General features: G+C 42.7%; 1 protein-coding gene across 13 annotated transcripts in view; it reads right to left on the bottom strand.

Annotated features, from left to right (window-relative positions):
* The window catches only part of Map4 (microtubule associated protein 4), a 124,715-nt gene that overhangs the window by 94,327 nt on the left and 14,698 nt on the right, over nt 1–15,690 (bottom strand). For 5 of the 13 annotated variants that reach the window (XM_010624305.3, XM_010624306.3, XM_010624307.3 and 2 more), the window contains exons 1-2: nt 12,787–12,950; nt 278–519 (exon numbers count right to left, since the gene is read on the bottom strand). In XM_010624305.3, coding sequence (XP_010622607.1) covers nt 278–500 — 223 coding nt within the window. In that variant the 5' untranslated portion in view covers nt 501–519; nt 12,787–12,950. Of the gene's footprint in view, nt 1–277; nt 520–12,786; nt 12,954–15,690 lie in introns of those variants that run through there. The other 8 variants (XM_010624302.3, XM_010624304.3, XM_033762612.1 and 5 more) reach the window with 6 other exon arrangements.

The following is a 15,690-nucleotide window of genomic DNA, read 5'->3' as shown; positions in this document are numbered from 1 at the left end:
GAAAGAAAGAAAGAAAGAAAGAAAGAAAGAAAGAAAGAAAGAAAGAAAGAAAGGAGGGAGGGAGGGAGGGAGGGAGGGAGGAAGGAAGGAAGGAAGGAAGGAAGGATAGATCTACAGCCTCACAGACGGACTCACCACCCTTTAGTTGAGTGTGTATCTCCTTGGTTTCTTACTAACCTAAACTAAAAGGAACTCAACTCATTTTCCTTGGGGTTTCTAAGATCATGACACAACCTCCTTTCTACAAAGGTATGTGCAGTTTGGTTTAAATACTTGCCTTCAACCTGGCTGGTATCCGAGCATGGTTTCCTCTTTGACTCTGAGTTCCCAGTCTTCTCGTCATCATCCATGAGAGGAATATAGTCTGTTTTTCCAACAGTTTCCCCTACAACATCATCATAGGCCTCTGCCTCCAGGGTGGCCATGAAGTCGCACTTGATCTCTTCCTCAATTTCTGGAGGTGGCTCCGTTAACGCATCTGCAAGACTGAGGTCAGCCATTCTGCACTGCTACAATTGCCTGTTGAGGGGACAGAGAAGTTTCATAGGATGAGCACTCCACATGGAAAACATTTGTTTCTATAAATGCTCAACAGTTTTTTGAAACAAACAAACAAAAAACAATAAGGGCCAGGGATGTAGCTCAGCAGCACTGCGCCTGCCTTGTAAACACTAAGTCCTGAGTTCAATCCCTGGTACCAAAAAACCAACCAAACAAAAAAGAATCAATACTTAAAATATGATAGCTAGATGGTGCTTTTTTATTTGAAAGATAAGAAAAAATAAAGGTCTTGGGGAAAAAATAAGAACCAAGACACATTATGTAAAGGTACAAGATTCCAGCGATGAATATATAACTGCACTGTATATCTAAAATGTACCAATAAACGTTAATGAAAAAAAAAGGAAAAAATAAAGCTCAGAAATGAACTGACTTGCCCAAGATAAGTCATTGCTATTCACTTTTTCTCACATTTCTGGAAGGTAGACAAAACAAGTGCCATTTTGTCCTTTTTATTAATAAAGTGCAAAAAAATCAACTTATTCACAGAAACAGACATTTAAATAATGTCTTTTGACCTCAAGCCTCACAGTCTGTTAACTATCCTATACAGTACATCTTCATTGCTAAGTCACACGCCAAACTGTTCTTAAAACAATATATAAAATGAGTCAGGTTAGTCAATAAAAAATATTACATTTTTAATAAATGAAACTGCTTGGGAGGGTGCAGATTGTACCCAAGACCTTCATATTGAGCTACATCTCCAGTCTTTTTTTATTTTGACACAGAGATTTACTAAATTGCTAAGTTGTCCAGGCTGGGCTTGAACTTGAAATCCTTCTGCCTCGGCCTCCCAGACTGCTGGGACTACAAGTGTGCAGTACCCTGCACGGTGAAATAACCTTTCTTGAACGAAGACTGAAATAGGCTTTTGAAAGTCTAAGTTGATAGAAACTCCAAGAGATAAGCTGACATATTACCTATACTGCTAACTTAAGTCAAACAGGAAACTTTATGGCTACTATTTGTATTTGACTAGCAATCTATTCTTCCCAATCTCCCTTTCATATAAATCAATCCCCACAGGGCCCAGAATTTAGCTCAGTGGTGCCACCGCCTGGCTCGAAAGTCCAAGGTCCCGAGTTCAATCACAGGTACAAAAAAATAATAATAATAATCCCCATCACCCCAGGTTAGAACTAGAGGTGGAGCAATCAGACCACAATAAAATAAATGAGACAGGACCATTTTGTGACAGCTACAGATCTTTTTCAATCATTTTATAATTTCCCCCATAGGGCTAAGATGGGAGGTGACCACAATTACCAACATGCAAAAAACAAATATTGCAGTACCCTAAAACATCAGAAGTCATCCCACCCCAGTACCCAAATGCACCACTACAAGGCTTTGCTGTATGTTTCAATGTACAAAGTATGAGAGGCAGCATGAGGGATTAAGTGCCAATATACAAACTGACTGTACCAGCTACCAAATTCTCCACAAAACAAAGTACAGAGGGGAAAAGTAAGCCCAGGAGTGAGGTGGACTTCTTGTAGGCAGGTGTCTAGAATGAAAAAGAGAACAATTCTTCCAAATTGGGGGAGGCTGGGAAGATTTGTCCCTCTCTGTACGTGACTGGGTGAAAATATCCTTTACATATTCTTTATACTGTATGAGGGGGGAAAATACCAAGATTTGGAAAGATGCTTGCAGGGGACTGTAATAGTGATCATGCCCAAAGCAGCTGAGAAGAGTTAACCCCACAACTGGCTTGTTTATAAAAGTGACCAGGCCAAAGCCAATGTGCCAGGTCAGAGTAACTTGCACCCAAATTCCCTTCCCACAACTAAAACCTTCAGACTAAAAGGACAATGTTCTATTTATAACGGTGTATTTTTGTATATTCTGTTCCTAATTTGAGAATCGTTTGTCTTGTCCTTTACAAGCCTTGTTTACATTCATTTCCATAGAAACCACTTGTAGTTGCCTTTAACCCAATTGATTGCCAATAAAAGTCAGTGCCTGGGACTGGCCCATGCCCTTGTCAGTTGCACCGGCATTGGTCATCCTGGCACCCAGCTTTCTCTCCTAGTTCTGTGTCTTCTTGTATTTATTTCTCAGGCCTGCATCACACACTGGGCAGGTAGGGACTAGAGATTTACTGCAGGAGTCTCTGGCAGATATTAAATACTGAATTTATTAGACTACTGTTAATAGTTTATACCTAGATGTCTCCCTCAAAGCCTCATGCACTCACAGATGGGGCTTTTGGGAGGTGATTGGTATCACAAGGGTATTACTCAGCAGTGGATTAGTAGACTGATGAGTTTATAGCTAAATGTGATTGAGGAGGTGAAGCCTGGTCAGAAGAGCTGGGTCACTTGGGCCATGGTCTATCTCCCCGCATTCCTCCCTTGATCCCTCTCCTTCCTGTCTGCCATGCCATGGGCTGCTTCTCTTCTGCCAGGCCACACTGCACTGGAGCCAGCAGACTATGCACTGAACCCTCTACAATCTGTAGCCAAAATAAACCTTTCCTCCTTTAAACTGTGTGCGTCAGGCATTGTGTATCAGCAATGAGGAAAGTAAAACAACTTCCAAATAAAATATTTTCAAAAATCTTAATAATAAATTTGAGCCTTCCTTCGTATACCTAATGTTTAAATATCAGGTTTCCTATTTGAAATGGCTACTTTGACTCCTGACCTAGAACTTTCCATGATTGGACAGGGTATAACTCAGTGCTGGAGCCATTACTCAATGAGCTGTTGGCCTGGGTTCAATCCCCAATACTGAAAAACTAATTAATTAATTGATGATCTTTCAAATTCTAGGTAATTCCATCATATGAAAAAGGGTAGAAAGAATTACTTGATTCATTTTCTAAAAACAAACGTGTTGTTAAAATTTCACGGGATCTTGACTTCCTAAAATCTCATCTTTTTTCATGACTAGCATTTCAAAATAGTGAAACTTGCGTCTTATATTCTGAGGGTAAATGCACTATCACCGAGCTGCACACCAGCCCTATTTATTTTTAGAGACAGGGTCTCACTAATTTGTCCAGGCTACGTGGGTTTGTAATCCTCCTGCCTCAGCCTCTGGAGTAGCTCAGATTACACACATGTGCCACCACATCCACCTTATACTTTCTATTTGATTAAAATCATTCAGAGTTAGCTGTGCTCTCATGTCATTGTAGTGCTATACCTGCAATTTGATTAAATTCATTGAGGCATCTGTGCTCTCGTGTTCACTGCAACATTACTCAGAACAGTCAAGCTAAGGAAACAACCTAAGCATCTGGCAATGAATTTTATGGTTTGGATCTTTCCCTTGAGGTCCATGTGTTCTGAGCTTGTTCCCCACCTCAGTATGCTGGGAGGAGGTGCAGCCTTTAGCAGTGGCTTAGTGGGAGGTCTTCACAGGTCATACAAGTGTGTGCTTGAAGGGGGTAATAGAAGCCCAGACTCATCCTTTCTATTTCTCACTTCATGACCCAGAAGTGAACAACTGTGCTCTGCCACCTCCCCTGCCCTGGATGTGCTGCTGCCACAGACCCAAAACAATAGGCATGAACCTCTAAAATGGTGAGCCAAAATATAGCTTTCAGGCCGGGGATTTGGCTCAGTGGTTCCACAGTCTGTCTTGCAAGCATAAGGGCCTGAGTTTGATCCCCAGTACCACAAAAACAAAAACAAAAAAGCAAAATACAGCTTTTCTCTGTATAAACTGATTCTCTCAGGTACTTATTACCATAATGGAAAACTAACACAGTAGACAGATTAAAAGGTTGTTCATATACGTGTGCAGTGGAATATTATCCAGCCTTTGAAAAGGAGAACCTGCCATTTGCAGCAACGTGGATGAACCTGGAGATTATGCTATGTATAAAAACACCAGACACAGAAAAGAAAATACTTCATGATTCACTTATTATGGAAATACTTATTAGATGAAGAAAATACTGTTTTGTTTGGGAAGACAGGGTCTCTCTATGTTCAGTAATTCAGGCCAGGCCCTAATTCATGGCGATACACCTGCCTGAGCCTCCTAAGTGCTGGGATTATACAGGTGTACACCACCCTACCTGGCCAGATTGAGAAGGTATTAGATTTGCTTATATGTGGAATCTAATAAAGCTGAATACATACACAGAAGAATAATGCTTGCCAGGAGAGGAACAATGAGGTAAAACAAGATATACCAACCCAAAGGTGGAAAGCAGCAGGATGTGTTAAGTACAGACACCCAGTGGACAGCATGACAACAGTTAAAAACACTGCATTGTGTACAGGAGATTTGCTATGTAAACAGATTTCAGGGGTTCACTACCACATACACAGACATACGCTCCCTATGTGAGAAGATGGGTTTGTCAATTTGCTTGACTCTAATAACAATCATTTCACTAAGTGTATGCACACACTAAAAATATACGCAGTTTTGGGGCTGGAGATTTAGCTCAGTGGTGCTGCCACCTGCCGCACAAGGTCCCAAGTTCCATCCCTGGTACCGAAGAAAATAAAAATTAAGTAAATAAATATATAAATATATACATGTTTTAAATCAGTCTAATAAAACCATTGTTTTAGGTCAGTAATTATCTTTCAAGAAATACACAAAGCATCATTCATAATTAAATTTACAGCCTATTAAAACCTTCCTCTGGACAGCCAACACACTTTAGTTTCAAACAGCCAAGTAGTAAACTGATTCCCTGTCTCACCTTGATCCTGAACTTCCTAGCCCTCAAAATTGCAAGCAAAAAAAGCTGGGCATGGGCCAGGGATTTAGCTCAGTGGTTCTACTGCCTGCATCGGAAGCACAAGGTCCCGAGTTTGATCCCCAGTACCAAAACAGGAAAAAAAAACTGGTATGGGATTAGACAAAACTGTCAAGATCAGGCATCCAACACACTGGAAATCAACAAACTGCAGAGCAGAACTGAGCAGTTTTTCATTCTCCAGCTCCACCTCTGTACTGGATGGGACCCGTGAGAATCCAAGGCGCTCTGTGCACAGCTGCTCTCTCCCCAGCCGACAATGATACTTCACCAGCATGGGGCCAGGGACTAAAACTGACAGCTCTGCTGTCAAAGGAAGAGTCCCGGGTGGGGTTCAAAATCCTGTGGCACTACCAGGCACGGAGGTGAACACCTATAATCCCACCTCTCTGGGAAGTGGAGGCAGAAGGATTACAAGCTTGAGGGTTTGGTTTGGTTTTGTGGCAGGGTCTTGCTGCTTAGTTCAGGCTGGCCTTGAACTCTTTATAAACTTGCAGTGACCCTCCTACACCTCAGCCTCCCAAGCGCTGGGATTACAAGCATGTGCCACCACTTCCGGAACACAAGTGTGAGCTTTGCCTGGGCAACTTAAGTGAGATCCTTCCTGAAAAAGGGGCAGTAGGGGGAGCTTAGTAGTAAAATGTCCTTGTGTTCAATCCTTAACTTGGGGAGTGGGAGTTAAATGCCTGACAAATCCTAAAGTCAAGAGGTTCCACAGAAAATAACTGCTTTCCCCTTTTCTCTCTGTGATAACTATTACCACTTAGCCTTTGAGAGCTGTTGTGTCCTACAAATAATAAAAAGTATCTGTAATTAAATGGTTTCACGGTAAGGAAACTTGAAAGGAGGTTTGTGCCATCCTTAGCAACATGCAGTGAGAGCCCACAAGTTTTATTTTTCCCAAGAAATATGTGATGACTTTTATACAATTCAATCTGCTATGATTTCCCCTAATTTAGAACAAGGATGAAAATACAAAAACACCAATAATTTTAAATATCATTATAAAAGGGTAGGTTGTAAAAAGCAGTTTTCAATCCATGGTCATCTTTCCTCCCCCTGACCTGGCCTCCATACTCCACAGACCACCTCCTGGGCAGACGTAATTCAGGAAATAAGAACAGTAGTTTAAGTTTAGCCCAAGAAGATAAAATTTATTTTTTTAAATATAAAATTGGAAATTGTGAAGGTTGTGAGGCTACAAAAGCATAGAGAAGACACCTCAGCATCTGCATCACAACAGTTTAGCTCTTGCCAGTATGTATAAACAGAGGTGTTAAACACACACACATCCACTCCACCATGAAAAATGATTCTAAAGGCAGCACGAGTAGTGTGCTAAAAGTGAAGGTACTCGCATATCTAGTCAAGACCCCAAGTTTTCAATAAACTAAAAATTACTCAGTTCTCTAGCTACTGCTCTATTTTAAAACATGTATTATGGGTAAAATATTTTTAAGTGCTCTTTAGATTTGTTAGTTCTGCAAGTGTTCATCCAAAAGCAAATTCATGCATGAATTTCATCCCACACAAAACCATTTGAAGTTATTTTAAAAATTCAGTTATGCCTTAAATGTTATATATTTTATATATGTTATATATTTTTTAGACAAAAGGATGACAAATACTGTTTTCAAATCAAAACACTCAGGGGCCAGGGATTCAGCTCAGTGACGCCATGCCTGCCTTGCAAGCGTAAGGTCCAGAGTTCAATCCCTGGTACCAAAAAAAGCCCCTTCTCGTCCTCTCCCTGACCCGGGTGCCAGTCAGTCCAGGCACCCGCATGGAGGCAAGGAGTGCGGGCCTGGGACTGGCAACCAGGAGGTGGGGTGGATGTGGCCTGCACTCTGTGCCAGCTCACCCTGGGCACGCGAAGCTGGTTCAGGACCGTCACCCTCCTTGCCCTCAGCACCCTGCCACTCTCTCTCCACCCTGATGGTCCCTTTGGTAACCAGAGGGGACAGGACACCGCGTTGCTTGTGCTCATCCAGCTCAACAGCCTCCACACCTTCATCCTGCCCACCACGCACGCCACACTGGCCCTGGGTTCCAGATCCCCTTGTCTGTGTGGGCCCCCAAAGTGGACAACCACAGCTGCACAACTGGATGTCCGAGGAGTATTCCCGCTTGAAGGACCCTTTTTGGTTTTTGTTTTTGGGTACCGTGGATAAAACTTGGGACATTGCCCTTGCAAAGCAGGTGGCAGAATCACTGAGCTAAAGTCCCAGCTTTTTTTTTTTTTTTAAAAGGACCGTTTTTGAAGCTCTTCAGCTTCTCCTGCACTTGGACCATCTCCCACCATCTCCTGGAACAGATCTGCAGTGAGCTCAACCTTCAGCCCACCCTCAGGAGGGGCCCCAGGCCTTCCAGAGGGAGCTGTGCCTAAGTGGTCAGGCCCACATCAAGGAGACATGCGCAGTGATGCTCCGGAGCCGCTAGGGTGTGACAGGAAGGCCATGGACTGGATCGGGCCAACATGAGGACCCTGCCTTTGTGGTTACCAGCAATAGCATGAAGTGGTACAAGGAAAGCACTGATACCTCCAAGGGTGATGTGGTCTCTGCAGGCAGTGGGCAGGAGGGCTCACGCAGTGCAACCACACCACCATGACGATTGGCACCTGCGGCTTCTGGGCTGCCTACCTGTCTGGCAGAGACACTATCTGGCCAACTTCACCCTGCTGGATTCTGAATTCCTGAAGATCTTCAAGCCTGTGGCTGCCTTCTGCCAGAGTGGGTGGCGAGCAACACTGACTTGCCTCCACATGACTTGCGAGCAACGTGTGGTCCAGGCCTTGGCAGAAACTAGGGAGACTTTATACACAGGTCGGAACAACCTAAAGCCACTCTCTGGTGGCCTGCTGGCTTCTGGTTAAGCCAGTGGAGTGGTCCTGGAGCAGTAGCCACCTATTTCAGTGTGAGTCTACCTGGCCAGACTTGGAGGAGGGGCTTTCTGGAATTGATGAATACTCTAGAGCCAGAAGGACCTCTTTTCCCTGATAGCTGGCAATGACTAGAGAAGCACATGGCAGCTCTAGAAGCTATTGTGCCCATCAGCTCTTTCCTGCCCGTATCCATAGGACTTCTGGATGCCTGCTTTCCTCCTAGTTGACCATCTTTATCTTTATCTTTTATCTTTTTACAAGGTGTTACTTCTCCTGAGTCTCCAAAAGACTGGAGGAATTCATGAGTTATCTAGAGAATGCATGCATGAACTCTACTTCTGAGTGTTTGGGGGGTAGTTCTAGAGAGGGCCAGGTCTAAAGGCTGTAAAGAACCGTGCAGGGCCCTTCCAGAGGGGACAGGCTCCAGAATTCTAGATCACTCTAGGGAAGGATCTATGGAACCACAACCAGAAGCTCAGCACCCCATCACTGCCAGAGAGATGGGGACAGGGAAACCTCCTGCCCTGTTCAGAAAAGCTCTGGAAAAACTGAGGCAGTTGTGAGCAGAGGCCACCTTTGTCCAATTCTCAGCCCAGGAACAAGTCTCAGAACTGTGTTTTGAGCAGAGAGACTAACTCATAGGTGAGAGGAGAGATAGATACAGTTGAAATGCTGCAGCTTTAAAGCACCAAACTGCCAAAGACAGAAGTGGCACACATTGGCTCTGGGTTTAGGATCAAAGAAGCTCCCTCCTCTACAGCCAGAATGTGATGAATCTGAGGTCTGTCTTCTGTAGGTTAGCAGCCTGTAGAAAAGCTAGGGCGATTGATGGCCCTTGTAAACTGCTATGTACCCCTGGCCTCCAAAAACCACTAAGTCTAGCTTTGGTCGGGTCTAGGATGAATGGATCCTAGGGGTGTGCAGACTCCCAACCCAGCTCAAGCCCAGGCAGAAGCACAGAGTCTAAGTAAGGAGGATGGGATTTGGACTCAGGATTTCAGGAGCCCTTGCTGCTTTCTGCATGGTGAGGGAAGACTCCTTACAAACCGTCAAACCTAATCATAACCCCACACAGGAACCCAAGTGGCTAGTGTTTTCATAGAACTTCAGGTTACCATTCCCAACTCCCGACACCGACAGGAGAGTTGGAATATGAATTAAAAGTGTATTATCACCCCCCAAAAAAAGTTAACCTTAAATGAATTTGAAAGCTGGGTGAGGGAGTTCCTATGTTTCACCGGAGCACTGGTTTAATCTGACACTCACTGTGGGATTACAGGTATGCACTTGAGTTAGTAACCTTCCAGGGCTGAGTTCCCTCATCTGTAAAAGCAGTATTATGTTAAATGATTCCTCAAGTTGTTTACTCTATAAGCTACTTACAGCCTATCACTTCAGCTAGTTATCTGTAAACAAGCAAACCTCATACAGACCATTCAATTCTTTAATATATGAGTATTATTTTATGTATCCAGTACACTCAATTATAACTACATTCAGGTTTATTAAAAGGCTTTATTGTTGTTCACAGGAAAGAACCAAATACAAATTCAGCAGTGCACTATGCCCACCTTCAGCCAATCCAACCGACAGTTAAACTCGCCAGTTCTGGCTAGCACTAAAGAAGAACTGACACCACTCTGCAGAAAATAAGCCCCACATCATCAGCAGGCACTGAGACACCACATGGTCACCAGGCACAGCGCTGCAGACATCTGGTCTCCCATTCTGACACACGCCTGCTGAAGTGGAATAATCTGGTGAGTAGTTTTCAAAAACAAGTAAACTAAGGCAAGAGGAAAACTACATGACATGATGATGAGGCACAGAACAGAACAGAACCTTGGGCTCCTGACTCCTGCCTCGTTATTAATAGCTCTGTGTTCACAGTTATAAGAATATCTGATGAGGTCATAAGCACTTTCTCTGTTGTGCGGTTTATTTAGATAGTTCACAAACTCTGGAATTCCAAAAACAAGACTAATCTCAAGGTATAGCTAGATTAAATAATATTCATATCTAAGTTAAACAAGTGGTAGCAGTTTAAGACAAAGTCTGAAGCTCCAGCAAGTGCTCCTAAAAATCTGTGGTCACTTATCTTGGTCTGTGCCCACACTGCCTCATAAGAAATTGGTGATCTGGCTTTAAAATGACCAATGACCTGTTGACTGGACGCACGCCTGTATTCCAGCACTCAGGAGGTTGAGGCAGGAGGATCACCAAGAGATTGAGGCCAGCCTGGGCTACATAGTTAAGTTCAAAGCCAGCCTGAACTACAGAGTGAGACACTGTTTCAAAAAAAAAAGACCCGTTGCTGCCTTTGTCCTCCAATTCTCTCCAGAAGGTGCTGCTATGGAGGTAAAGAGGAGGAAGAAAACTCAGGGAAAGCAAGCAAAGAAGTTTAACTCCTACAGACACAAACATTTTTCCTAACCACTAAAATATTTTCATTTCACTCTTTCACATTAGCTGTGTTTCTTTGCTTTTTGGGTTTTTTGACAGTGTTCAGGCTGGCCTTGAACTCTTGGTGATCCTCCTGAGTGCTGGGAGGACAGGTGTGCACCACCATACACAGCTTACATCAGCCACGTTTCTAACATGGGATCTCTGCAGTGCCAGCATCCTCTTAAGATGCAGAATCCTAACCCCGTATGGTTTGAGTCCAGAAGTTTGAAGGTCAAACTGGGCTATGAAGACCCAATCTCAAAAAAAAAAAAAAAAAAAAAAAAAAAAAAAAAAAAAAAAAAAAGCAACAATACCACCAACATTAAACGTGATACTACCTACAAAAAACTTGAAAAGTGGGTAAGCACACACTCCTGGAAGGACCACTGTTCAAAACCTGAATGTGGGGCCAGGGATTTAGCTCAGTGGTGCCATCACCTGCCTCACAAGTGCAGGACCTGAGTTTGATCCTCGATACCAAAAAAAACCTGTGTGTGAATAAAATTCTTATCAAATAGCTTTTCCCCTCTAATCCCAGAAACAAGTTCCGTTGAAAGTATCTGAAGGACCAAGGATTTAGCTCAGTGGTTCCACCACCTCCCTTGAAAGGGCAACACCCCGAGTTCGATCCTGGGTACCAAAAAAAAGGGGGGGTCTGACTTTTGAGTTTTTTGGTTTTAGTGTGAAAGGGGGAAAAAAAACAAATTAGAAACATGGAATGCTTCAGGGAACAAAGTAGATCTGTTGCCAAAGGCAAGCCTGACATCTTTCAAAACATATCTCTTTGACAGGCCGGGGATTTCGCTCAGTGGTTCCTCCTCCTGCCTGGCAAGCTAAAAAAAAAAAAAAAAAAAAAAATCTCTTTGAGCCGGGCATGGTGGTGCATACCTGTAATCCTAGCACTCGGGAAGCTGAGGCAGGAGGATCACTGTGAGTTTGAGACCAGTCTGGGAAACATAATGAGTACCAGGTCAGTCTCAACTACATAGTGAGACCCTGTCTCAAAAAACCAAAAAATAAAAACATTTTTTAAAAATCTCTTTGTCACTTTTAAGAGGAAACTGTCTTCTGTCATCTGGATTAGTTCAGAAACAAAACTATCATTTATAACATTGTTTTCCTGAAAAAATGCATTCTGAGTTTCAAAAAAAACTTTAATAAACTTTTAATAATGATTATGAAAGACAAGATACTGCTTATGGGCTCACTTAAATTTTCTCTACACGTGACATCCTGTCCTTTTTTAAGGAATGGGGCACTGTGAGCAAGAGACAGAACTGCAGTATCTAGATTATTATTAATTTCTTCCATAGTTGTTGGCTTTCTGGTGATTAATTTCAATGACACAGAATACAGATATTGTGAGAACGTCATGGCCAAAAGGCAGTGCTGGTTTCCCAGGCTTAGAAGGAAGCCAGTCTCCCTGCCACGCCCAGAGACCATTTATTATCTGACCCATGTCAAGGTCTATCCTCTCCTGCAGCATGATTTCAGTCAACATCAGAGAACCTCACAAGCTTTCAATTTCTAAATGGTAACTTATCCGCCACATTTGTTTTTAATGAATTTCTTTCAAAACCCATTACATATCAAGCTGAACTGTCTTGTTACTGTTGTTTTTAAATTTATTTAACCAAACACTTTTCCTTTAATCAACATGGTATTTCACTAGAAGTAAACCAAATCCTCAGTATAGATCTCTAGAGCAATCAGCTCTCAACTGACAGGGTTCATAACACATATGCTCCCTCAGGCAAACCTGAACTTCTCTGCAGGAGACTGGAGCAACAAACTCCAAATCCGGAACAATAGATTAAATTCCCACCCCAGGTACCTCCCTAAACACTACAAGGACAACAGCTGTGTTATGAACTTGATGGAATTTCCCAGCTTGGCAGGGTTCCATTCAGTCACCATTTGTCCTGATCATCAGGGGATTGGCAACAAAAAAGAGCCCATGATTACTAGAATACTGAGGCCCTTCACCCTGCTAAATTCCCACATCAAAGAACACACTGATAGGAGCTGATACTTTTTACTTCCACGTGGACCCCCAAAAACAAAGCTCCTTTACCCAATGCTGTTTTAGAGAGCACTGATACCTCAGTATAAAACATGACAGACACACACACAAAACCCTTCATCCCAAGGCTCCAAGCCTCACCTGCTCATTTATGGGTCTCTCTCCAGACTGCTTGTGTCCGGCCTGGCTCAATGCATTCTGGATCTGTAAGCAGGCACTAGGCCTGCCGCATTTCTGACCAAGTAAGTTAATTCAATCTATTTCTCTGGAAAGAATCATCCGCTAGATACTGCCCCTCCCCGCCCCGTTAGCCATGTGATGCACACAGCACTCCTCGCTGGAGTCTAGCAATGTAAGCCAAAGCAAGAGATGACAATGACACAGCACTTACACTGCTGCTTAACAATCTTTACGACTCAATCTTAAATTTAATCCCCCAAAAGATAAAATGACTCAGAAAATTCAATACTTGACCCCTAAGCTTTTAAAAAAATTTTTTTAAACTTTTACTATTTAGTCTATGTATTCCTCTATTTCTAGTCACTAAAAGATAGCTAAAGACTTTTTAAAACTCCAGTTCAAAAACTGCGATTGGCGGGGGGCGGGGTAGCTCAATGGCACAGCACCTGCCTGGCAAGCTCAAGGTATTGAGTTCAATTCCCCCACACCAAAACAAAACAAACAGGTGGGGTAGATCACACCTGTAATCTCAGCACTCTGGGAAGCTGAGGCAAGAGGATCCCCTCCACTTCAAGGCCAGCCTGGAATACATAATGAGACTCTGTTTAAAACAAAACCTCCAGGGCTGGGGATTTAGCTCAGTGGTACCTCCACCTACCTAGAAAGCACAAGGACCTGAGTTTGATCCCCAGTATCCCCCCCAAAAAACACAAAACAAACAAAACAAAACATCCAGGGCCGAGGATTTAGCTCAGTGGTGTTACCGCCTGCCTTGCAATCCCAAGGTCCTGAATTCAATCGCCAATACCCAAAAAAATTCAGTTCAAATTATCTTGGTTTTAATCCCCTCACTTTAACAAGTGGCAAAAATGAGACCCACAGAAAACAAGTCCTTTACAAATGGAGCTAAGACTAAGAAACTGGCTAAGAGGAGCCACAGAACATCAGAAACAAGCAGAATGACAAGCGAAACCTTGCAATTTTATGGTTTTTGCTTTTATCTGAGACATAATTATACTCCAAATAAATTTTTGAAGTATATGTACTTACACCTAGCAATATACCTCCTTTTTTTTTCTTATAGGATGAAGGCAGTTAGTGCCTTAATATCAGGAAAACACCTCAGTTGCTTTTTTGTTTGTTCTTTGGGTTTTTTAGACAGGTCTTATTATGTAGTCCAGGCTGGCCTTGAACTTGCAGATGCTCCTGCCTCAGCCTCTAGAGTGCTAGGGTTATAGGCTTGTGGCACCACGCTCAACCCTTCTTCCATTTCCTAAATACGGTTTGTGGCAAAGCAATCATGACTCCTGCGGTTAGGAGGAAAAAGCTAATGGAGTTAATTTAACCACACCAACCAGCCCTCCATACTGCTATCTTACCCTTACTAGATAGAGAAATAAAAATACGCCTCTGCTTTGAGAAAAGCACAACATGATGCAATGTGGCAAAAACAAATGTTTAAGAGATTGGCTATCACCATCATGTTAACATATAAATATCAAAACGTAGTTATTAAACTGTTAAGTATCTGTGATACTCGTATCTATGGAAGAATAATACATTATATAATTTTAAGATTACTTAGTGCTGAGGAGATCAAGCAAAGGAAAGAATATTCACAGCTGATCAGCTCTTAGCTTTTGAAAACTATTTTAAGAAAAAACCTCTCCAACAAGCATAGTGAAATTTCTTTCTAGTGGTAGAGAGAATTAGAGGAAGATGAAGAAAAGGAAGAGAAAGAAGAGGAAGCCTACTTCATAAGTTAAGAGATATGACTGAAAAATATGGTGAATGTTTGATTTTTTAAAATTTATTACAGTAAAAGATATTGCTATTAAGTCCCCAGGATATGGCCCCCTCTCTGCACACACCTATCCCAACATTCTTGACACTTTCTTTTTTTGGTTTTTGTTTTGTTTTGTTTTTTGCGTTTTTTTAGACAGGGTCTCACTATGTGTTGAGACGGACCTGGAACTCACTATGTAGCCCAGGCTGGTCTCGAACTCACAGTGATCCTCCTGCCTCAGCCTCCCAAGTGCTGGGATTACAGGCGTGTGCCACCAGGCCTGGTGACACTTTCTGAAGCAGTTCTGCAAGTCCTCTTTCTTGAGTGTCTTCAGTTGCTCTGTCATGACTGCTTTAATGTCCTGAATTACTTCAAAATGTTTTCCTTTTGTGATGATTTTTACTTTCAGGAAGAGCCAGGAGTTGCACAGTGCTAAATCTGGTGAATAAAGTGGATGAGAACACAGCATCATTTTTAGAAGCCTGCTTTTTCATTGGATGGCAGCTTTCACTGTTTGTTTTGTTTTGGGTTTTTTTTTTTTTTTTTTTTTTTTGGTGCCAGGGCTTGAGCTCAGGACCTTGTCCCTTGCAAGACAGGCAGCAGAACCATTGAGCTAAATCCCTGGCCCTTCCACTGTATTTTTTATGGCACTTCATAAACACAGGAAAGACAATTTTCAAAACTGCTTCAGAAAGTGACAAGTAGACTGGGTGTGTTTGAAGTGAGGGAGGTTAATGTTAATGTCTTGTACTGCAAATTTGTTTGTTTGTTTGTTTTTTTAGCATGGGAGATCAAACTCGGGACCTTGTGCTTGCGAGGCAGGCAGCAGAACCACTGAGCTAAATCCCCGGCCCCTGCAATAATTTTTTTATTCAAACATACACTGTACATTTTGATCACTCCTTGTATTTAAGCACATACTTATGGCTACTTGGATATGACTTTCCCCACATGCTACCCGCCCTGAGGAATTCAGAAAAGTACTAAAACATCCTCAACCCAGCCAGAGTGACACGCCTATATGGGAGTCTGAGGCAGGAGGATCGCTGAGAGTTCAGGCCAGCCCCGACTCCACAGTG

The sequence above is a fragment of the Fukomys damarensis genome, unplaced genomic scaffold (assembly GCF_012274545.1).
Source record: "Fukomys damarensis isolate Sample0158 unplaced genomic scaffold, DMR_v1.0_HiC HiC_scaffold_12, whole genome shotgun sequence".
Classification (NCBI taxonomy): domain Eukaryota; kingdom Metazoa; phylum Chordata; class Mammalia; order Rodentia; family Bathyergidae; genus Fukomys; species Fukomys damarensis.
Note: the sequence above shows the minus strand (reverse complement) of the source record. Positions and strands in the feature narration are given on the sequence as shown.